Below are 23,585 nucleotides of genomic sequence, written 5' to 3'. Positions count from 1 at the left end.
TTCTGTGAACAAAATATTCATTACCTGACTGCCAACCTTCTGGGGATGACTTTTTCTTAACTTCAATTGGTTCTCTGAGGATATACACATACATAGTTTTGTTGCAGGGACTATACTTGAAATTTCCTAGGACCTTGTTAGAATTTGCATTTTCTGGGCTGAGTCTTTTGGGGATCTTAGCTCTGCTCCCTGCATCCATTAAATCCTGAGGTTAGATGTTAGTAGAGAGAATGCAGCTGTATCTTATAAATAATGAACATCAATACATACACACACACATATATATACCCAAACTATTTGAGTTATAGTTTATAGTAGTACTTATATCTATGAACACGTTTCTCTGTTTTGTTAAAAAACCCAATAACAATAGATTAAGAGCTTTAGTGCCAATATTAAATGTAATGATATAAGCAGACTGAATTTTAACTAGATTGGTAACCAATTTTCAACAAGATCTGTACATAAGAAAATCTTGGAGGAATCTCCCTTCATTGTTTCATATCAGCATCTACTTTTCAACTTAAATTTTTAGGGAATTTAGAGTCTTAGAGAGCCAACAGAGTAACTTTGTAGTGTTGTCTGAGGCACCAAGAAGTTATGAAACTTGTGCATACAGCTGGTAGGTTTCACAGACTGGATCTGAATCCAGGTCTTTCTGACTTTGTGATCATCTGTCTTTGTATCTGATGCCTTATTTATTTATTCATTTATTAAAGGTTTATTTTTTATTGTCATGCAAAACACAATTCCATATTGGTCATTGTTGTAAGCACACACTCATACATAACCCAAACCCCTAAATAAAACCATAAATACATTGATGTGAAAGATGACTCCAACAGTTCTTTGTTTGGAGATGGACAGCATTCCCCATTATGTCTTTCAGGATTATTCCAGATTAATGCAATGCTGAGAGTAGCCAAGTTTTCATAGATAATCATTGTCCAATATTGCTGTTACTGTGTACAGTGTTTCCCCAGTTCTGCTTATTTCACTATGCCTTAGTTCCCACAGATCTTTCCAGCATTTTCTGAAATCATCTTGTTTATCATTTCTTATAGCACAGTAGTATCCCATTACCAACATGTACCACAATTGGTTCAGCCATTCTCCAATTGATAGACAGTCCCTCAATTTCTGATTTTTTTTTTTGCCATCACAGAAAGAACAGCTATAAATATTTTTGTACAAGTAGGTCCTTTCCCCTTTTTTATTAGCTCTTTGGGATGCAGCTCCATCAGTTGTATTACCAGATATGATGCCTTAAAAAAATAAGTTGAAGGACAATGTTGTATGGTGGAAAGCATTCTGGGCTTGGAGCTAAGAAAGTACTGTGTTCAGATCCTTCTTGACACTGTGTGATCATGAAAGTGTCTTTATCTATGGAGATAATATCTATGGCCCTTCCCTTATCAGAATTTATGAGGATTAAATGAGATAATGAATGCAAACTATTTTGCAAGCTTTAAAGCACTATATAATATAATTTGTTATATATTCATTTACCTTATATAAGAGTGTACAGGTAAAAGCATCACCAGAAAGAAGAATTTCAATACTTGTTTTCCCAGTGGAAGTCTTTTAGTTTTGTCAAAAAGGACAGAAATAATATGATTCTCTGGTATACATTGTGATTTTAGGAAACAAAGATATATAGAATTCCAAATAGTGGTTTATTGATTGTACCAATAATAGCTGAAATTTTTGTGTTATATAAATAGAGGGGAGACAAGTCAACATCCACCTTTGATTCCTACTCTCCCCTAATACTGTATTCCTTTCTTGCAAGAATTTGAGATTTTCTTCTAAGAGGAAGATATGTAATATGATCTTTTATTTTGTATGGATATTGAGCCTTTGGGAGAGTTAGGATAAAAAAATTGTGAGTCACATCTAAGAAGAGACTCTTAAAATACCTTTAAATATCCATAACAAGTCATATGAGATATTTTGCCCATTGAAAGATAGGCAGTTTATCTCACATAGTCTGATGGTGTTTCTTTACTGATTCTTTGACAAGCATTGACATATGGGAAGAATCTGGAAGGGAAATGGTGCTGCCTCCTCTGGATCCTTCAAAGAACTTTTATTGTTCCAGGATATGATGAGTTGGTGCTAGGGGAAGAATATTCTTAGAATTATGCCTTCAAATGGAAAATAAGCTGTGGATTTTGACAAAAATTTTAATTTGCCCCACGGACAAATGTAGACTCCCACTGTAATCTCAAAGAAGCAATCTGTATTATTGGATAGTAGACATTTATATTTCTAGTTCAAACCTCAGGCACTTGTATATCACCTTTGAAAGGGTGACATATATTGGCTTAAACCTGATATTTTTTGTCTTAAACTTGAAAAGCTGTCACCTTTTCTTTTTTTTTTTTTGCCTTTCAATCTGTTTATTATTTTTTATGTTTTTTTTCCCCTCATAGGAAACCTTTATTTCACAAATGCTTTTGTAACTGAGACATTTATAGAAGTGCTACGAATCAATTCTACTTACCGCCGTGTTCTCTTGAAAACAACTGTGGACATGCCTAGGCATTTAGTGGTCGACCCCAAGAACAGATACTTGTTCTGGGCTGACTATGGACAGAATCCAAAGATTGAACGTGCTTTTCTTGACTGCACTAACCGAACAGTGCTTGTGTCAGAGGGCATTGTTACACCCAGGGGTTTGGCGGTGGACCATAGCAATGGCTACATTTATTGGGTTGATGATTCTTTAGATATAATTGCCAGAATCAGTCATGAAGGAGGTGATACTGAAATGATTCGCTATGGGAGTCGCTATCCAACACCCTATGGCATCACCATTTTTGGAGACTCTATGATATGGGTGGACAGGAATCTGAGGAAAATCTACCAAGCTAGTAAGGAACCAGGGAATACAGACCCTCCAAGAGTGATAAGGGATAACATCGATTGGCTAAGGGATGTGACTATCTTTAATGCACAGTTTCAGCCCCGGTTACCTGAGCAAGTCAACTACAACCCATGTTTGGAGAATAATGGAGGATGTTCTCATTTATGCTTTGCCTTGCCGGGTCAGCAGGCACCAAAATGTGGCTGTGCCTTTGGAGAGCTAGAGAGTGATGGAAAGAGCTGTGCCATTTCTACAGAAAATTACCTCATCTTTGCCTCCGAGAATTCTCTAAGAAGTATATCCTTGGACCCCGAGAACCACAGCCCACCATTTCGTACATTGATTGTACCCAGGACCGCAGTTGCTTTAGACTATGATAGTATCAACAACAGAATATACTTTACACAAAGTTCTACCTCAAATGGCCGGATTTCCTACGTTAGCTTGTTAGCTGGGGTGACTTCCCCAACTGTCATTGCAACAGGTTAGTGGTTTGAAAATTCTGCTTGTTTTGAAATCAAACCTGGTGAGCTGAAACATGATGATGAGTTGAATGGTTCTAAGGTGGTTACATAGACTCTAACATTTTTTTCCCCTTCATGTGTCTGTGCATTTGCACAAAGATGTAGGGATTCCAGATGGCATTGCATTTGATTGGATCAACAGTAGAATTTATTATAGTGACTTCATGAACCAGACCATTAACTCTATTGCAGTGGATGGATCTAATCACACAGTGGTTGCTCGAGTACCTCGGCCAAGGGCAATTGTGTTAGATCCTTGTAGGGGGTATGTCATTATCCTTCCTTTTGGTTTATATGTACTTATTCATTGTTTTATGTGTATTGGGGGTAGATGGGTGAAGAGGACCTTCATTTTCATGCACAATTCACCTTTTAGGGGGCTCAGTGGACAGAGGGCCAGTCTTGGAGTCAGGAAAACTCATCTTCTTGAATTCAAGTCTGATCTCAGACATGTACTGGCTGTGTCACTATGGGCAAGTCACTTAACCCTGTGTGCCTCAGTTTTCTCATCTGTAAAATGAGCTGGAGAAAGGAAATATTAAGCCACTGTTGTATCTTTGCCAAGAAAATCCCAAATGGGGTCATGAAGACTTAGCACAACTGAAAAGCGACTCAACAACAACAACAAAATCCTATGTAAATAGAAAGTTATGAGAATACTGAGTGACTATAAAAAAGTAGATCTTTTCACATAGGAAATTTTTGGAAGGGAAAAATGGATGCAAGTCATACCCAAGTGAAAAGATTGGCAACATGACAGGGAATTTTATATGCTGTTATCTACTGATTCAGTAAATCTCTGTTTGATAATTCTTAGGAAAGCATGAGGGTGGCAATAGAATGAGTTCATGGCTCCTTGCATTATAGAGTCTGAGAGTTTCTGCTTTTTTATATAAAGGAGAATTTTATATGTGCTGAATTAATCATTGCTTTTTTTTGATGAATAGATACATGTATTGGACTGACTGGAGCACTAATGCTAAAATTGAGCGTGCCACACTGGGAGGAAACTTCAGAATTCATATTGTAAACACGAGTCTGGTTTGGCCAAATGGTCTGACTCTGGACTATGATGAAGACTGGCTGTATTGGGCAGATGCAAACCTGTATGTGTCTCTTTTCCCCATGTGTCATTTTTTTCAAATAATTTCTGTTTTTCAAGAGAAAGGAAAGCTTTTAGGCATGATAGTTGGTGAAAATATAACTAAAAGCAATCAAATAGAAGAATTACATGACAAATATCCTTCATAAATTACTGTTGTTACTTTATATGTGGCTCTTCTTAATTGGCCATGAAATCACATAAGATTTTTCCATGTAACCAGCCCTATAGAATTATTGGGGACTGATACAGTTCAGTAACTTAGGGTAGGTTAGCTCAGGTAATAGGAATTCTACCATGTCTTCTTTGTTCTTTTTAGTTTATCTTGTGATTTTGGTTATATGGCCCTGGGCAACTCATAGCCTTATCTGTGCCTCATCTTATATATAAGATGGTTCAATAGTACTTTATGTTCATACTTGAATTGGTCCATATAAATGTCTAAATCAAGGTACCCATTAAATGCTAAATGTAAGTCAGAGAAATATTATGTTTTCATGTTTTTTTGTGTCAGGCTGGATTTCTCCGAAGAAGTCATATTTGGGAGTGGGATAAAAGCAGTGGTTGGGTATAGGAGCTAAGAGAGATATTTGGAAACCCATTTTTCCTGAGTTCTCATGTAATCTCATTCATTTTAGGCAGAAGATCGAACGCTCTTCCCTGACTGGGACAAACCGGGAGGTAATTGTCAGTACAGCGATCCATCCCTTTGCCATGACCGTCTATGACCAGCATATTTACTGGACGGACTTGAGCACAAGAACTATCTATAGAGCCAACAAATATGATGGTTCAGAACAGACTGTAATGATCACGAATTTGCTCCTGCGGCCAATGGATATTCACGTTCTAGTGAAAAGTAGACAGCGGCAGTGCCCCAACCCCTGTAGCCAATTTAATGGGGGATGCAGTCATATCTGTGTACCAGGTAAGGCATTGTCATGGATCATAAAAGTAGTCATGGGCAAAGACATGTACAGGAAGAAAGAAGTACGTTACAACAGATGAGGAAGAGATTGGAAATCTTTAACAAAGATAGAAAAATAGAGGCTGCTTTAGAACTCGAAATTCTCTAGTTGGGCCATATCTAAACTGCTGGCAGTTTTGTATTTTGATCCCATATGGATCCTTCTAGGGTTGCAAGTAGGCAATTCATTTTTCAGTTTAATTCAGGTAATGGATAGATTAAAAACAAGGTGTGATGTTGAGCTATGGAATTTTATGGATCAAAGAAACAATGCTAGGTGATTGGAAGAATGCTGGATTTTGGGGCAGAGTAGCCACATCAAATTATAGTTATGCCACTGACTACCTGAGACCTTGGGGCAAATCACTTAATATTTCTACAATTCAGTTTCATATCTGTAAAATAAATTATTGTTTTAGATCAGAGGTGTCAAAATAAAATGGAAACAGATCCCTGTTGGCCTCTTATTGACTTAGAAAGTAATAAATTAACTTTATTTAGGTTGTAATATATTTTTATTTATTTTTTTAAACATTTAACAATTGTTTTTTCATCTGGTTCTCCCTTGCCTGAGAGTTTTTCATGCTGCTTGCTGCCTCTGAGTCAGGAATTTGTGAGTTAAAATGACCTCTTAAGTTTTCTTCCACTTTGAATATATGATATGGTTAACATTTTCAATATGGGCAAAAGCCAAGGTATCCATCCCTAGCAAAAAGATGTGGCTCATTTGCTTTAAGAAATGAAGTCTCTTATTTGACATATTTGTCATGCTACTTTGTAGAGTAATATTATAAATCTTAATTTATTTTGTAAAGAATTATTTTAAGATTAGGGTCTGTAATTTCATTGGTATGGGTTGATTCCTAGTGTTGAGACTTTGTCCCCTGATGCAAGATTGTTAACTTTTTTGCAATTTAGGTTAAGACTAATAATAAAGGGCTTGTCTAGGGTAACATAAACCAGTGTGTGTTAGAAGTAGGATATGAACAATGTTGCTTCTGACTCCAAAGTTGACCTACTTCATAGTAAGTAATTATATCTTTCCTTCTCATTTACATTACTTTACAAATTGGGTATGTTTTGCAGAAAAAGGAGACTTGTTAGGATTTCTATGTAAGGGAAGGCTGTTTCTTTAAAGATTATGGTGAACTACTTTTACTAAAAATGCTTTTTGTTCTGTTATCATGAATTCTAATAATTCACATTTTTATGTAATGATTCAAAGTTTACAAATGACTTTCCTTATAATAACCGTGTGAGGTGGTAGTAAAAATATATCTTTTTCATTTTGAACAATGAGGATCATAGATCTAGAGATGGAAAGAGCCTTAAAGATTATTTGATCCAACCTCTCTTTTTGCTAGATGAAGAACCTGAGGCTGAGATAGATTAAATGACTTGTCCATGATTGCCCAATTGCTTTCTAGCTATCAGGATTTCAAACTCGGTTCTCTTTACATTAGTCTAAGGCTCACTTTATGATACCATGCTGCTTTTCAAATAAAATGAATCAAAATGCAGGAAATTTTTATTCTATTAAAGGTATGTAGACCTACTGAGGCAGTAGGATATATAAGTGAAAGAACATTAGACTTGGAAATCTGAAGACCAAGAACTCTGACTTTGGGATCAGCAGACTTGGATCTACATCTCATTGCTGACACTAGCCATGTGGCTAGATGTTTCCTTATCTGTGAAATGGGGATAAAAATATTTAGACTTCATATTTCAGAGTATTATGAGAAAAATACCTTGTAAACCTTAGGACCATTGGCACTGGCACATAGACAGTGCTGGAGCTGGAGGAGCCCAAGGAAGCCATGTAGTCCCATCCTCTCATTTTACAAATAAGGAAATCCATGCCCAGAGAGTTTAGTTCACACTAGTTGTAACTGGCAGAAGTGGGAGTGGAAGCCCTGGTCCTTGGGGACTCTTTTCACACTGACTCTATATGCAAATTCAAGTAATTAGTCTGGTGAAGTCCACTCTGATTGCTTTGTATAAGTGTTCATGCAAACTGGTGTTTTGGAATGGAAATGGCAATGCTTTGGCATCCATCTCTTTTATTTCTCTTATTTCTAACTTTCTGCAGGTCCCAATGGTGCTGAGTGTCAGTGCCCATCTGGAGGACGCTGGTATTTAGCAAATAGCAACAAACACTGCATTACAGACAATGGGACAAGATGTGATGGGGTACAGTTCACATGCCTTAATGGGCGATGCATCTCAGAGAGATGGAAGTGTGACAATGACAATGACTGCGGAGATGGCAGCGATGAGTTGGAAAGTGTCTGTGGTAAGATCCTTTTGTCCCTCTGCCAGGAAGTTAGCTTGCAGGAATTCCAAATGCTGGGATATGTGTAATAGAGAGATAATCTGTGGATATATTTCTGGTTGTAATAAAGGATATACTCTGGCTGTGACTAGAGAGATAGAGATGCTCCTAGAAGGGATACTCTGGGGTTGCCTATTGTCACTACTGATGACTAATTGATTAATATTTTTCCTACCCTCCTCCTCCCTTAATCCCTTCACCACCCTCTTCTGAAGCCTTTGGCTTCACCCCTCCCCCCACTGAGTAGATTCTGAAGTTCATGAGGAAACACTCCTTTTCTCTTCCTTTCTCAAGTAAGGGGGTTTATTGGGAACAACAGGATGGAGAACTGAGGTAAGATGAGGTGAGAGGGATAGGCTTATCCCTAGTCTATAAGGAGGGTTAGAAGCATTTGGGGAAATGTCAGTCCTGTCACAGCTGTGACACAAAGTCTGCCAGGGAGATGGAGGACAACTGTTTAATCTTCTTTCTTCTTCCTTCAAACTCAAAATCTCAAATATACAATCAGTTCTTTAAGTTCAACTACCACCATCAGCCACGCAAAACCTGCTTCTTGCCTCCCCTCTCCAAAGCTAAGAGCCTTCAGCCTAGGACAGAAGCTAACAGGGGACCTGCTCCCAGCTTCTCCCTCTTCAGCCTGGCTTGACTCTTCAACTGACTTTCCTGGGAACTTTCTATTTGGAATGTTCTTTCTTGATTGACATCTGAGGTCCTTTACTCTCTGTCTTGCCTGCATGAAATTCTCTCTTCCTTCATGCCTCTTCCACATATGATACTGTTAGGAGATGGAATATCAAGATTTATTATGCTGAGATAATGGTTTTAGGATGGAAATGTTACTATTATATCTTTAGTATGGTGCTAAAGAATTTATATAATACAAGGGGCAAAATGTCCCCAGTGTTGCATTCCTTTGGGAATCTTTCTCTAGTTTCCATTTCTATCCTCAAGAATATCATGGTACATAAAATACAGGAGGCTTTCTGTGAGTTGTGAGGTCAACTATTGTCTCCTTTTCTTCCTAAGAAAAGCTGCCTTCACACTGCTTGTTTTGCTGGGATTGAGATAGGTGTATCTTGAGAGAAATGTATGGGCAAGAGAAAGGGGATTAACTTCTTTTTATCTTACTTGATTTGATTTTTTTTAAAACCCTTATCTTCCCTCTTGGTGTCAATAATGTGTATTGGCCCCAAGGCAGAAGAGTGGTAAGGGCTAGGTAATGAGGGTTAAGTGACTTGCCCAGGGTCACACAGATGGGAAGTGTCTGAGGCAAGATTTGAACCCAGGACCTCCCATCTCTAGGCCTGGATCTCAATCCACTGAGTCACCCAGCTGCCCCTTGATTTGATTTTTAAATAGTAATAATATGCCTAATTCAAGATGCTATCTACTTTGCATATAAACTATTTTGCAGCAGTCTTTGTTCTGGAAGGTAAACCCCAAAGCTTTCAGTCAGACTTCTTTGAGTGCCTTTTTTTTTCCTTTCTAGAAACTAGGAGGCTGCATTAGTGAGTACATCCCTTGAATTTTTTCTCCTCCCTAGCATTTCACACTTGCCAGCCAACAGCATTCACCTGTGGCAATGGGCGCTGTGTCCCTTACCATTATCGCTGTGATCACTACAATGACTGTGGAGACAATAGCGATGAGGCAGGATGTTTATTCCGAACTTGTGACTCCAACACAGAGTTTGCTTGCAACAATGGGAGGTGCATATCCCTGGAATATGTCTGCAATGGTATCAATAACTGCTATGATAATGGCACCACGGATGAGAGGAACTGCCGTAAGTCCATCATAAACACCTGTGATGCTTGAGGATTTGGAATATTAGAATACATGTTATTGGGCATATGCATTGTTTATGAATATTTTTTAGGCTTACATCTTCTCTCCCTGCTCCCCACCCCCACCTCCTTTCAATAGCATTCCTCCAATAGCATCCCCAGTAACCTTTTATTTTATGGAAGAGAAAACTGACGTCTAGAAAAATGAAGTGACTTGTTCAAGGTTATACAAACCGTTAATAGCAGAGCCAAGATTAGATCCATTCCTCATGTTGTTCTCTGTTCTTTCTGCTATGTGGGGTGTTGAGAAAGCATCTTTTTAGATGAAGCAAGTTCTAGAATTGTTGTCACAAAAATATATAATTTTTATTTTGATGCTTATTGTGGCTTAGTAGCCTGGAAGTGATCTAAATTTAATCTTTTTTTTTTTTCCTTTTTAATATTTTAAGCTGATCGAACTTGCCAGTCTGGGTTTACAAAATGTCAGAACACAAATATTTGTATTCCTCGAACTTATCTTTGTGATGGAGATAATGATTGTGGTGATATGAGTGATGAGAGTCCCACTCACTGTGGTGAGTTTTCAGTGTTTTATTCACGTTCAGTTTTAAGAAAAATATAATTTGTATTTCACAACATAATTGAAAGGATTAAATTTCATTTTAGAATTGTTCATAAAATTGTCATCTTAGAAGTGGTCCCACTAGGAAATAGAGTGGAGCACTGCTATGTGAAAGCTAAAATTTTCCTCCCCTTCCCACACTCCCACATTTTCCTCCAATGCCCTATCTTATTGCCTCAACTTCTACTATTTCAGTTCTGAGATTCATTTCTCTAAGATTCGAAGGTTTTATTGTTTTCAGCTACCTTCTATTAAAAGACAAAAATAACCCTAGAGTCAATTCTTAAGAATTTTTAGTTTTTAAGAATCCTTTAGTAAAATACAAATACTTTTGAGAATACTTTAAACCCCTTTAATAAGTATTGAATTGACCACTGGTAAATGAGTAACTTTTTATATTTTATATATAAATATATTCCTTTCTTTCTTCTTAAAAAATTCTTACTTTCTTTCTTAGTAACAACTAACAGAGAAGGGCAAGAGCAAGGCAAATGGGGTTAAGTGATTTGTTCAGGGTCACACAGCTAGGAAGTATCTGAGGCTAAATATGAAGCCAGTCTTTTTTTACACTAGCATATTTCTTGACAGATAGCAGCATCCACCAAACACTTTTTGGTAAGAGTTTCCAGAAATAAAAATTGTATATTTTGGTTACCCCAAGTTAGAAGACCTTCTTTAAGCATCAATTATCCTTGAGAATAAAAATTTAAATAGATCTGTAATGTATATTGTATATTGTATAATGTAATGTATAACTTTCATAATTAATCTGCCCTTCTGGCCCAAGTCCAAAAATAAAAGCACAAAAGTTCACAATGGAAGAATCACATAGATGAAGTGAATTAGGAATACGGGTACAAGTCAGGAGGAGAGAGGAGGAATTAGGCTATCTTTGGTATTTCTGTTGCCTTATCAATATTTCTCTGACCAATCACTGTATCTCATGGGTGGTATTGGATACTTCAGGCTGGAATAATAAGCCCTTCAAGTGCATTGATGCTCAGCTACAAAATCAGGGCAGGTACTTACTATATATGTGTAGAATCTGGGAGAAGAGACTCAAGAAAGGAATCTGAGTTGAGAGGCAAGTATATATCTAGTTCAAGGGGTCTGTTATTTGGGAATGGATGAAAGGAGTGACCTGCTTACTCCCTAGGCTTACAGCATATATCCTAGCCTTCATATCTTTCTATTTTACCACCAACAGACATAGAAGCATATCAGAAGCTGTGTTGATATAATGATGTAGACAGACAGGGTGGGCAAAAATTCTGAGCAACAAGCTTGTGTTTCATTCTTAGGTTTTATCTTCTCTCCTTCCTGTAGTCTCTCTGACTTGCACCAGCAATGAGTTCCGTTGTACATCTGGGCGTTGTATTCCTGCTCACTGGTATTGTGATCAAGGAGTAGACTGTGCTGATGGCTCTGATGAACCTCCTTCTTGTGGTAAGGAAGGAATCAAACTTAAGAAGTATTATGAGGATGGAGGGCAGCCGGGGGGGCTCAGTGCATTGAGAGCCAGATCTAGAGATGGGGGTCTTGGGTTCAAACCTGGACTCAGACACTTCCTAGCTGTGTGACCCTGGGGAAGTCTTTTAATACCTGGTTTACTTATTTCCTCATTTGTAAAATGAACTCAATAAGGAAATGGAAAACCCCTCTTGGATCTTTGCCAAGAAAATCCCAAATGGGATCATGAAGAGTTCTACACAAGAGAAGTGACTAAACAACAACCATTCAATTTCCTCTTCTCTAAAATGAGGGAGGAGAGTAATAAGAACATATAAGGTCCCTTCTAGCTATGGTCCTATATTCCTATGGTAGGATAGGCAGTGTGCTGGACAGTGTAGTTATAAGACCTGCCTGAACTAGATTGTGTCACCTTTTGCAAGTCTTTTAACCTCTTAAGACTTCATTTGTAAGTGAAGGGTTATAAAACAAGGGTTTTAGACTATAAAAGCCTTTCTAGCTTTGATATTCTGTAATTTTATTTATTCAGTTCAGTTAGATTAAGTTAAAAAGAACCCAACAACCATTCATCATTCCAATTCTTCGTTGCTTATGGGTAAATGGGGTAAGGAGCTTCTCAGTTCCCATTTCCAGTGTCTGTGACTCTCCTTCTGAAGCTCCCTAGAGAAGGTAGTTGTTGCCTCTCTACCCTTTCACGTCCCATGAATATGTCTTTTCTTTGTTATTGTTTGGAGGCTACTGGACTACAGTTGAGTTGAGTTGGGGCACACCAAAACTTTTAGTGTGGTTTTGCCAATGAATGGAAAGCAGGGATTCTTAACCTTTTTTGTGTTTGTGGATATCTTTGGAAGTCAAGTAAACCCTAAGAACCCCTTTCTGGGAATAATAATTTAAATGAATAAAATAAATATATAAATGTAAAAAGAAACTAGTTATATTGAAATATAGCTATCATTATATATATATATATAATATAACTATATATTTATCCTTATATATATAGGGGCAACTAGGTAGTATAGTGGATAGAGCCCCCAGCCTGCAATCAGGAAGACTTATCTTGAATTCAAATCTGGCCTCAGACACTTACTAGTTGTGTGACCTTGGGCAAGCTACTTAACTTTGCCTCTGTTTCCTCATTTGTAAAATGAGCTGGAGAGGGAAATGGAAAACCACTCCAGTGTCTTGGTCAAAATTCCCTAAAAGGGGTTAGACATGATTGAAAAATGACTGATCAAGAACAATCATTAACACAGAATTTATAAATATTAATTGTCTACAGGTTAAGAATGTTTGCTTTAGAAAGACTTCAATGGTTATTTCTCTTAGTTACAATATTTGTGTGGCCAGAGGTTCTTGAGGCTGCCTGCTAAGCTCTTTTTCTAACTGAAATGTTAATAGGAAGAAAAGAGTATTAGCTTTGATGCCAGAAAACTTGGGTTTGAATCCTGACCACTTACTATTTTCTTTACTGCCAAATCGTGTAACTTCTGAGCTTCTATTTGCTCATCTATAAAAATGGGAAAATAATACCTATTTTAGTCCTGTTTTAGACTTGTTGAGAGGTTCAAATGAAATAATATATATAAATGAAAAGTATGCTGTGCCATACAGATGTCATCTAGTCACTGTAAATTGAAAAGACAAATGAACAACTTAAAGTCTGATTGGATTTTCCCCAATTTTCCCCAATTCCCCAATTTACAGTAAGGGAGGACTATGAACAGCTTAGTTAATAGAGATTTTACATGTATGTCCAAGAAACGTCTCTCTTTACAAAGAGCTTTTTTTTGGTTGTTGTTATTGTTCAGGCGTTTTGAGAGTGTCCAGCTCTTTGTGATCCTATTTGCTTTTTTCTTGGCAGAGATACTTGCATGGTTTGACATTTTCTTTTCCAGCTCATTTTGCAAATGAGGAAATGAAGGCAAATAAGGTTAAGTGACTTGAGCAAAGTTACACAGATAATAAGAGGCTGAGGCCAGAATTGAACTCAAAAAGATGAGACTTTGTGACTCCAGGTCTGGCACTGCATTACCCAGATATCCAACAAAGAGATTTATTCAACAGAACAAATTGTTACTGTTTTTTTCCATTCCATTTTCCATTCCAGTTTGTCATTATAGTTATACTTTATCATCTTACTGAGAACAAAGGGTATCATTTAGAATAATAATAGTAGTAATAATAAAACATATCAGTAGAACTAGCAGGTAGTATTTATATAGTTCTTACTATGTGCCAGGCACTGTGCTAAGTATTTTACAAATTTCATCTCATTTGATTCTCATAACAATTCGGTGAGGGAGATGATTATTATGACCCCCATTTTGAAGTTGAGGAAATTGGGACAAATAGAGGATAAATGACTTCCTCAGGGTCACACAGATAATAAGTAAGGTGAGATTTGAACTCAGATTTTTCTGACTTCAGGCCAAGAACTCTATCCCCTGTGCTGTCCCTAATTCAGAGAGCAAGTGGATCTGATGGCTTATCATCAAATTAAGTAACTTCAGAAGCAATAGAAAGTTAGAGAAGTCCAATTGCATAATGAACAACACAGTTTTAAGAATGAGAACTGGTATCCTAGTTTCGACCTTCATGTTTCCCAGGGTTGGATCCATCACTGTCTACTTTTCTGAAGACTTCTAGAAACCAGACTTCTTTAATCTGATCTCACTAAGCAAAGTTATTCATTTTGCAGTGTCTCATGTGAGGACTTGTTCAGTGGACCAATTCCGATGTGATGATGGCAGGTGTATCCCAAACACATGGATCTGTGATGGTGACAATGACTGTGGGGATATGAGTGATGAGGACCAAAGGCATAACTGTGGTATGTAGAATAAATCTCATCCAGTGCCGGGTTTTAGCCCCTCGAAATAATGCTGAGTGGCCTTTTCATCTTTGGACAGCTTGATGCTTAAGAGATATTTCTTTTTAATTGAATGGAAGTGTCAGAATTTTGTCTTTGCATTTAATTCTATAATTATTTGTGTGCTCTACTTAAATGCTTTAAAATAATTTTAAAAAAGTAACCCTGCATTAATTTATCTCTGGTGCACTTAAGTCAGTCCAAGTAATTTCCTAAATGGAGGTGACTTAATAAGACATCAATTTCTAGAGCAGATAAAGACAGCTCTGAGTCTTAGTTTAGGAACAATTTTGCCAATAAATCTGCAATTCAAAATGTCATCATTTGGCTTGGAGCAGTACTCTGTTGGGATGGAAAAGGGAGGTTATTCCTTCTATGCATCTCTGTTTCTAAATGAAAAGGCTGATTTTCCCACTGAATCCCAAAAGAAAACTGGAATGGTGGCCAGTAGGTCTCAAGAGAGTCCTTTCCCAATATAGAAAGTTCACAACAGTGCTCACAGGGGTTCTGCAGGTCCAACAAAACCTACAAATCCCTCTTGGGTAAAATGATTGGGGTCTGTAGCTCAAATTCAGATGAGATGAAACTGAAGATGTTGGGCAGGGCCTGTGAAATGATCCTGGCATACTATTTATTCCCCTGATCTTAGTCAGTCCCAAGCAATCAACAACTAGACTGAATAAAGTAACTTTATCATTTTCTTTCTTGGAGGTAAAGAAAACATGCTAATAACTCCTTCCCCACCCCGCCCCCTGCAAAGTCATTGGGTTTCAGAGTTTCCAGCAGTTTTTGATTGGTGATAATTCTCCCACCTACTCTGCTTCTGTGGGGATTTTTGTTGTTGTTCAGTTATATCAACTTTTTGTGACTCCATTTGTGGTTTTCTTGGCAGAGACACTAGAGTGGCTTGCCATTTCCTTCTCCAGCTGATTTTACAGATAAGGAAGCTGAGGCAAAAAGGGTTGAGTGACTTGCCCAGGATCACACAACTAGTATGTGTCTGAGGCCAGAGTTGAACTCAGACCTTCCTGACTCCAGATACCCCACTTCTATGGGATACCTTATTATTTAATATTGGGCTGAAATATTTTGGGAAAAAAGGAGTCTTTTGCTACAAATTTTGTAGATTACTTTGGAATGGAGGCATAGGGTTTCAAAAAGAACACAGACTTGGACCTGGGTTTGAATCTCAGCTTTACTACTTCTAGCAGCTCAAGTGGTGCAGTAGATAAAATTTTGGCTTGGAGTCAAGATGGCCTGAGTTCAAATTCAACTTCAGACATTTATTAGCTTTGTGATCCTGTGTCAAGACTCTTAACCTCCATTTTCCTCAGTTTCTTCAACTTTAAAATGAGGCTAATAATAGCACCTGCCTTGAAGAGTTGTAGTAAGGATAAAATGAAGTAATATTTGCAAAACTGTTCAGTGTAATGATTTGCACATAGTAGATACTATATAAATTCTTATTCCCTCCCCACCACCACCTTGTGTTATTTAGGGCAAATAATTTAATCCTGATTAACTTCAGGTTCTTTAGTTATAAAATGGATATAACCATACCTTGACCCATCTAGGTCAATGTGGTACATGGGATAGAGTGCTGAACTTAGAGGCAAGAAGGCTTGGGTTCAAATACTATTTTTGATTTCAGATGGTTGATTGTGAGTAAGGCACTTAATTTCACCTGTAAAATTATTATAATAAAACCTGTCCCTACTCATGGAGTTATTATAAGGCTAAAATCCAATAATGTATGAAAAGGGCTTTGCATCCTGGAAGGTATTATATAAAGATATCATTATTACCTACTTTCTAGAACTTTCATGAGCATTAAATGTAACCTAAGCAGTGTTCTTTTCCATTTCTACTATTAGAATATCTTTCATCCATCCCCTCTTCTTACTCAAATGATCACTATCCTAATTCAGGCTTGCATCACCTCATGCCTAGATTATTGCAGTAGCACCCACTTGGATTCCCCATCTTAAATCTCCTGAATTCCAATCCACCTTCCACACAGCTGCCATTAATATTCCTAAGGCACAGGTATAGTTTTATTACAGCCCTGCTCAGTAAACTCTAGTAGCTCCCTCTTGCCTTTAGAATCAAATAAATTCCTCTGTTTAACCTTTAAAACTCTTCAAAACCAAGTCACAAACTAGTTTTCCCACCTTGTAATGCCTTTCTCTCTTTCCCAAACTCTTCAGCCCACACAGATCTGCTTTATTGAACCTACAATGTTCCAATGCCTTTTCTGTGTTTTCTGTTTTCTGTTTTCTGTTTTCTGTTCTGTATCTGTGCCTTTTCAATGATTGTTCCCCCTGTCTGGAAAGAGGCAGTGGGTAAGGGGTTAATTCGTCACCTCCACATCTAAAAATCTTTTGCTTCCTTCAAAAGTCAGTTGAATTTCTTCTTTCCACATGAAGCCTTTTCTGATCCCATCAGTCGCGAATGACTCTCCCATCCCACATTACATTGTATTCATTTTGATTATACAGCGCTAATATAAGGTAGATGTTCTGTGCTCTTATAGAGCAAAAAGTTCTCTGCTTTCTATCAGAGCTTACCAGGCTAGAATGGAAGCTTTTATTTTTTTTATTTAATTAATTAATTTAGAATATTCTTCTATGGTTACATGATTCATGTTCTTTCCCTCCCCTTCTTCCTCCCCCTCCCAGAGCCGATGAGTAATTCCACTAGGTTTTACATGTATCATTGTTCAAAACCTATTTCCATATTATTCATATTTGCAATAGAGTGATCAAAGTCAATATCCCCAACCCTATTCCCATTGAACCATGTGATCAATCAGATGATTTTCTTCTGCATTTCTACTTCCACAGTTCTTTCTCTGGATGTGGATAATGTTCTTTCTCATAAGTAGAATGTAAGCTTCTTGTGGGCAATGATTTTTTCATTTTTGATTTTGTATAGTCCCTGGCATGTCAAAGGAAGTTAATATATGTTTGTTGATTGATATAAAATGTACAGTATAATTTTTAATTTTTTGTTAAATTAGATTGTAGATAAGGAGGCTAATGCATCCTTATCTGTTTTATCCACCTGGGCACTGCTTTGTCTGCAGTAGGTGCACAATAAATATTTGTTGAGTGGAATGAATAAATGAATGAAATGTGATAAATCATGTCTTTCATCTAGGCAATTGAAAGGACATTTTTTAATAATCTATACTTTCTATAGAATGTGTTTTGTCATCTTTTCTCCCATTCATATGAAATTTCTGCTAGGTTAAGTCAAAGGGAAGATGTGAACAAATTGAATAGGAACAATTTTTTACAAGATTTGTGATTCTCTGAATGTGGTTTGGTTTCAGCTGCTCGCAACTGCACCCGTTCTGAATTTACGTGTGTTAACAACCGCCCTCCTCTCAGAAGGTGCATTCCCAGAGCCTGGATCTGTGATGGAGATGCAGATTGCAGTGATGCTTATGATGAACATCAGAACTGCACCAGGAGAAATTGCACGGAAAACGAATTCACCTGTGCCAATGGGCTGTGCATCCGGAACTCTTACAGGTTGGTTTTGGTTTTGGTATGAGAGAAGCTTCATCAGGTCCTTTGTAATTCTGAGAAGTTCTTTTATTTTTCTTTGGATGATACACTATCATATTCCCTGATGGATCTGCTCTAAACCTTATTCATTATCCTCAAGCCTGGCTACCACCCCTCCTACTTTTTGCAAATGACCTTGTCTTCCTCCTACTCTATGGATGGAACTTAAGGCTATCAGACTCATTTCCCTCAACTTCTCTTTTCTGTATCAGTCTTTCTGCATGTCTTTTTCTACCCCCTCTTATACTATCATCAATCTGATTCAGACGTTTATGACTTCTTTTAGAGAGGCAGGCTTGCTCTGGCAGATAGAGATTAGTCTTGAGCCAGGGAAACCTCTGACACATACTGATTTTTTGGTCCTGAGCAGGTTGCTTGACAAGTCAGTGCTCCAGAGAGCTTTCTAAGCCTGAGAGTTGAAGAGCAGGTCCTAATCTGCTTTGATAGATAAAGCCCTTTCTTTGGGAATTCCTTATAAAAATAAATTTATCTGTCTTCTCAGTGAGTAGGGGAGGAAGAATCTAGATCTCAAAATTTAAAAAGAAAAGAATGTGAAATAGAAATTAAAAAAAGAAATTATAGATCATTGCCCCCTGATCCTAAATATCTGCTTGTAATAATAATAATAATAATAAAATAATATCTATCATTTATATAGTATTTTGAAGATTGTAAACATTTTATAAATATTTTCTTATTTTATACTCACAGCTCTGAGAGGTAAGTGTTATTATTATGCACACCCTACAGTTGAGGAAACTGAGGTAAACAGAGGTTAAATGACTTGTCCAGTGTCCCACAGCTAGTATCAGGCTGGGTTTGAACTCAAGGCCTTCCTGTCCATGTTTAGTAATCTATCTGCCTCAAAACAGTGTTTTTTTTTTTTGTCTCCAATTCCTGATGACCTTAGGATTTAAATATGGATTGGTCTTTAGAGTTCATCCTCATTTTACAGATGAGGAAACTGAGTACTAGTGAGCTTCCCTGAGGTCAGAGTCAATCACTTAATAATCAGACAGTGATTCAAAACCAGCTCTTCTAACCCTGCATCTAGCACTCATTTCTTTACGTCAAGAAGTGGACCTTTTGAACCTCTCCCATGCCCACCAGCACCTGACTCCACCAACAATCTCTTCTCTTTTGCACTCTGAATTTGTCTCTCTTGGTTGACGCCTTTCCTTTTCTTAGTCAGCATGCTTAGGTTAATGAGTGGCAGCATGCACCATTGTCCCAGTCACTTGGGTTAGAAACCTCAATTATTTTTCACCCATCATTCACTTTTACACCATTATACACAGTCAGCAAATGATGCTTAGTCTTCATTTGAAATATCCACAGCTCTGTAATCAATTCTTTCTTGTGTTGAAGTATGCAAATAAAACACAGATACACATTTCACTTGTTTCCTAATTGGCCTCCTTTTCTCTAATTTACCCTTCATTTAAGCCATACTGCACACTACTTGTAATAGCCTTTATATTTTCTTAAGGGCAGAGACAGAGTCCTCTCTGTACTGCAATTTCCTCACTATAGCAGAAGCAGACAGGTAGTAGCAAGAATGCTGGAATTGGAGTCAGGAAGACTACGTTTGAATCCCTCCCTTGACTCTAGTTCTAGGACCTCAAACAAGTTTTTTAACCTCTCTCAGTCTCACTTTCCCATCTGTAAAATGGGAATAATAATAACACTAGGATGTTGTGAGAATCAAGTGTGATAACATATGCAAAAGGCTTTGGGAACCTAAAAGCAATATATAAATGCTATTATTATTAGTATACCTATGTACTTGGTACTTAATAAATGTTTGTCCTCTTATTGTTGTATCAATCCATATAGCATTGCTCTGATCTTGTTTTACTCTTGCTCAAAAACTCTTCTTGCATTCAAAGACCTCCACAGTTTGGTCCCAAACCACTTCTTCAGCCTTCTTCTGCTACTATTCACTGATAAGGAACCTATATTGGGTTTTCCTGCCACTGTGATTTTGCTTCTGCCTTTTCCTTTCCTTGGAACTATAAGGTTAAAAATTAATATCCAAATACTCAAAGTGTTATATTTTATAAAGTTTATTAATAATAACTCAAAGCAAAAGGAAAGTAATAGCCTATCAGTAAAGAAAGAAGCTTCCCTGGGACTGTACAAGTGGGCCATGAGAGTGCAGAGCATCTTCAGAAAGAGAGAGGAAGGGTGGGCTACACACACCTTTATCAATATGATGTAAGCATACAACTTGGGGATGAAAAGGAAAGGGTGCTGGGTAAGGTAGTTCAGGGGTACAGAATGTCTATTTGCACAGAATGCTTTCTTTTTCTCTGCCTATTGAAATTCTACCTAAATGGCTTCTCTGGTGAGAAGAAGGGAGATTCCTGGTAATGTAACAAACAAATTTAAAAATAAATCCACTTGTGTTGCAAACCCCAATTCAGATGCTATCTCCTTGGAGGAGTGCTCTCTAAGTGATCCAGCTGGATGTTTGAAGTGATTGAGAGTTGGAAGAGACCTTAGACATCATCTGGTACAATTCTTCATTTTACAAATGAGGAACCTGGGTCCAAGAGACACGAAGGTCTTTGTTCAAGACTTTACGGTAGCAGAGCTCAGATTTGAACTCTGGTCTTTTATTTACAAATTTTGGGCTCTTTTTCATTAGGCTGCACAGTTTCCTATCAGCTTGTTCAGTACTTTCCTTTCAGCACATATATTTTCCTTGTGAGCTCCTTGCAGGTAGGGACTGTCCTTTTGTTCTTCTTGTGCTTAAATTGGCATCCAGCTTAATAAATGCTCATTGACCTTACATTGCATTCCAGCCATTTATGTATATGCCTCATTTCTCCGGCCAGACTATAAGCTCCCTTAGGGGAAAGACTGTTGTTATCTTCATTTCTTATTTGCCTTGAAGGAAATCATGTAGAAGAGGGATTTGTTCTGTGGAAGTAGGAGTGGTGGGTGGGAGAAGCAGGCTATTTAAAAGTGGAATGGAGTTCTTGGGGAGTAGTGAATTCTTAGGGTGGCTAGGTGACTCAATGGATGGAATCCCAGGCTTGGAGACAGGAGGTCTGGGGTCCAAATTTGCCCTCAGACACATCCCAGCTTCATGACCCTGAACAATTTGCTTACGCCTAGTTGCCTACCTATTACTGTTGTTCTGCCTTGGAACTGGTATTTAGAATCAATCCCAAGGCAGAAGGTAAGGGTTTTCAAAGAAAAGTAGTGGATTTTCATTCATCGAAGGTCTTTTTGTAAAGGTTGGATGTTGAAGTGGAAGTATGTTGAAGAGGGGAGACATTGCAAAGATGGATTAGACTAGCTGGCTTCTGAGATGCTGTGATCCATTTCCCCTATAGTACCCATTCACAGAGCTTGTTTCTTAGCAAGTAATTAATAAATATATATTGAATGAATAAAACCTACACACTTTTTATATGTAAATTTCCCCATGTAGCTACTCCATTTTATATGTTAAATTTTTGTGTTTTTAAAGCTACAAGTTGTCTTCCTTTATATTTGACATAGTTCCTTGCACATAAATATTTAACATGATTAATCTGAGCTGTATAAACACCTTGAAACATAGTTTCCCAGAGGTGATATTGCAGGAGGACCTAATTATGTTCAAAGTTACTAGGCTTTCTTTCTTTCTAACTTCACAGTAGATTCCTTTCATTCTTATTACTCACCTCTATTCCAATTGGTTTGTATAGCCTTTTCTTTTCTTATCTGCTGGCTGAAGGGTTTTGAATTGCTTTTGCCCTGGTCATAAATGGTAGAAGGCCTGCCATTCCTCAGATCATCAATGTAATGGTGTTTAAAATAGTTCAGAATTTCCCTCTTCTAGAAAGTGTGCTAGTAATTTGAATCTACTTGGATGCTTGGAGAAATGCCAAAAGCGAATTGGGAGGTCTTGTTTCCTTGTGTTTTTAGAGTCGTATATTGGGAAATCTTTTTCTTTCAATTGATTCATCTTTTGGCTCATTATTGATGCTGTTGAATAACTGGGATGAGAGTCAGTCATGAGCAACTTGCTTTTACAGAGATAAATTGCTATGGAGAATTAAGGAGTCTGGCAATATGTTGCCTTAACTGACCTTTTTTTTTTTTTCCTTTCTGGGTTGTATCTGAGCTAGAAAAAGGAAAAAAAAAGTTATTCCTTCAAGTCATATAGAATTCAGTTAAATGCTTCAACCATTCCAAGAGGATCCATAGTGTTTTAATTTGATCACACATTGTCTTTATAACTATGCTTTATATGTAGGTACTGACTCTATTGCCAATGTTATGTCAGTGATGGAGGCAGCTAGATGGCTAATGGACAGAGTGCTGGTTCTGGAGTCAAGAAGATCTGATCTTAGACGCTAATTTTGTGACCTTGGGCAGGTCATTTAATGTTTGTCTCAATTTCTTCAACTGTAAGATGAGGATCATAATAGTACCTACCTTCCAGGGTTGTTGTGAGGATCAAATGAGATTATATATAACTCATATATGTCTATATATTTTGATCCCTTATCTTCTGTTTTAGAATTGATATTAAGTATTGGTCCCAAGGCAGAAGAGGGCTAGGCAATGGGAGTTAAGTGTCTTGCTTAGAGTCACACATCTAGGAAGTATCTGAGATTAGATTTTAACTCAGGCCCTCCCATCTCCAGGCTTGGCTCTCCATCCACTGAGACACCTAGAGGCCCCTGAAATAATATTTGTAAAGCACCTAGCACAGTGCCTAGCACAGAGGAGGTACTATACAAATGCTAGCTACTATTGTTGTTGTTGTGTTATATTTTATCCCAATCACCACTACTGAAAGAGTTGGACCCAGACAAAATTGTGACATCTACTGAGTTTGATTTTGTCCTTGGCTTTCATGGATCCTCTTCTACTTCCAGTGACAATTGAATAAATGAATGAATGACAAAGCAATCATTAATGGCTAATTATGTATATTGTGGCACTATATTAAGTATATTATGTATTATTGTGGCACTATATTAAGTGCCAGTGTTTCAAACACGAGTCAGCAAGACAGTCCTGTCCAACCTTACTGTTGCAATGTAATGCTTAGTGCATAAGCATGATTGACAGGCAGAGAATCCCCAGAGCTGGCAGGGGAAAAGTTCCAAACCATTGGAGAGACAGTTTACTTGACTTGGGGGTTTGCAGCTGACAAAGAAGCTGGAGGTTGCTGATCTATGCACCTGTGGACATCTCTGGATCATACTGCAAGCAGCCCTCTGGACAAGAGTGGAAAAGAGTGTCTCAATTACCCTTGGGTGGATCAAGGGAAAGATTGGGAGCTCCAGCTATTCTCTAGCCCATCTAGGAGTCCTCATCTGGACTCCAGCCTCTACTTGCCAAAAAACTCTATATGTAAGATCTCTGTACTTTGTGTTGGACTGGCCCTTTGGAGTTTAGGATAAAATAAGATAGGATTATTAGTTAAGAGTTTTAAACTAAGGGATTAAGTTGTAAGA

At 37.7% G+C, this 23,585-nt stretch overlaps 1 protein-coding gene across 3 annotated transcripts in view; it reads left to right on the top strand.

The window, feature by feature from the left end:
- LRP2 (LDL receptor related protein 2) overlaps window positions 1-23,585 on the top strand; it is a 253,034-nt gene that overhangs the window by 158,882 nt on the left and 70,567 nt on the right. For all 3 annotated transcript variants that reach the window (XM_056793983.1, XM_056793982.1, XM_056793984.1), the window contains exons 39-48: window positions 2,436-3,353; window positions 3,493-3,658; window positions 4,341-4,499; window positions 5,134-5,423; window positions 7,555-7,758; window positions 9,341-9,583; window positions 10,034-10,159; window positions 11,533-11,652; window positions 14,378-14,509; window positions 17,883-18,084. In XM_056793983.1, coding sequence (XP_056649961.1) covers window positions 2,436-3,353; window positions 3,493-3,658; window positions 4,341-4,499; window positions 5,134-5,423; window positions 7,555-7,758; window positions 9,341-9,583; window positions 10,034-10,159; window positions 11,533-11,652; window positions 14,378-14,509; window positions 17,883-18,084 — 2,560 coding nt within the window. The remainder of the gene's footprint in view (window positions 1-2,435; window positions 3,354-3,492; window positions 3,659-4,340; window positions 4,500-5,133; window positions 5,424-7,554; window positions 7,759-9,340; window positions 9,584-10,033; window positions 10,160-11,532; window positions 11,653-14,377; window positions 14,510-17,882; window positions 18,085-23,585) is intronic.

This window comes from Monodelphis domestica, chromosome 4 (assembly GCF_027887165.1).
Source record: "Monodelphis domestica isolate mMonDom1 chromosome 4, mMonDom1.pri, whole genome shotgun sequence".
In the NCBI taxonomy this organism is placed as follows: domain Eukaryota; kingdom Metazoa; phylum Chordata; class Mammalia; order Didelphimorphia; family Didelphidae; genus Monodelphis; species Monodelphis domestica.
The sequence above is the reverse complement of the archived record's forward strand: the minus strand, read 5'-3'. Positions and strand labels throughout refer to the sequence as shown.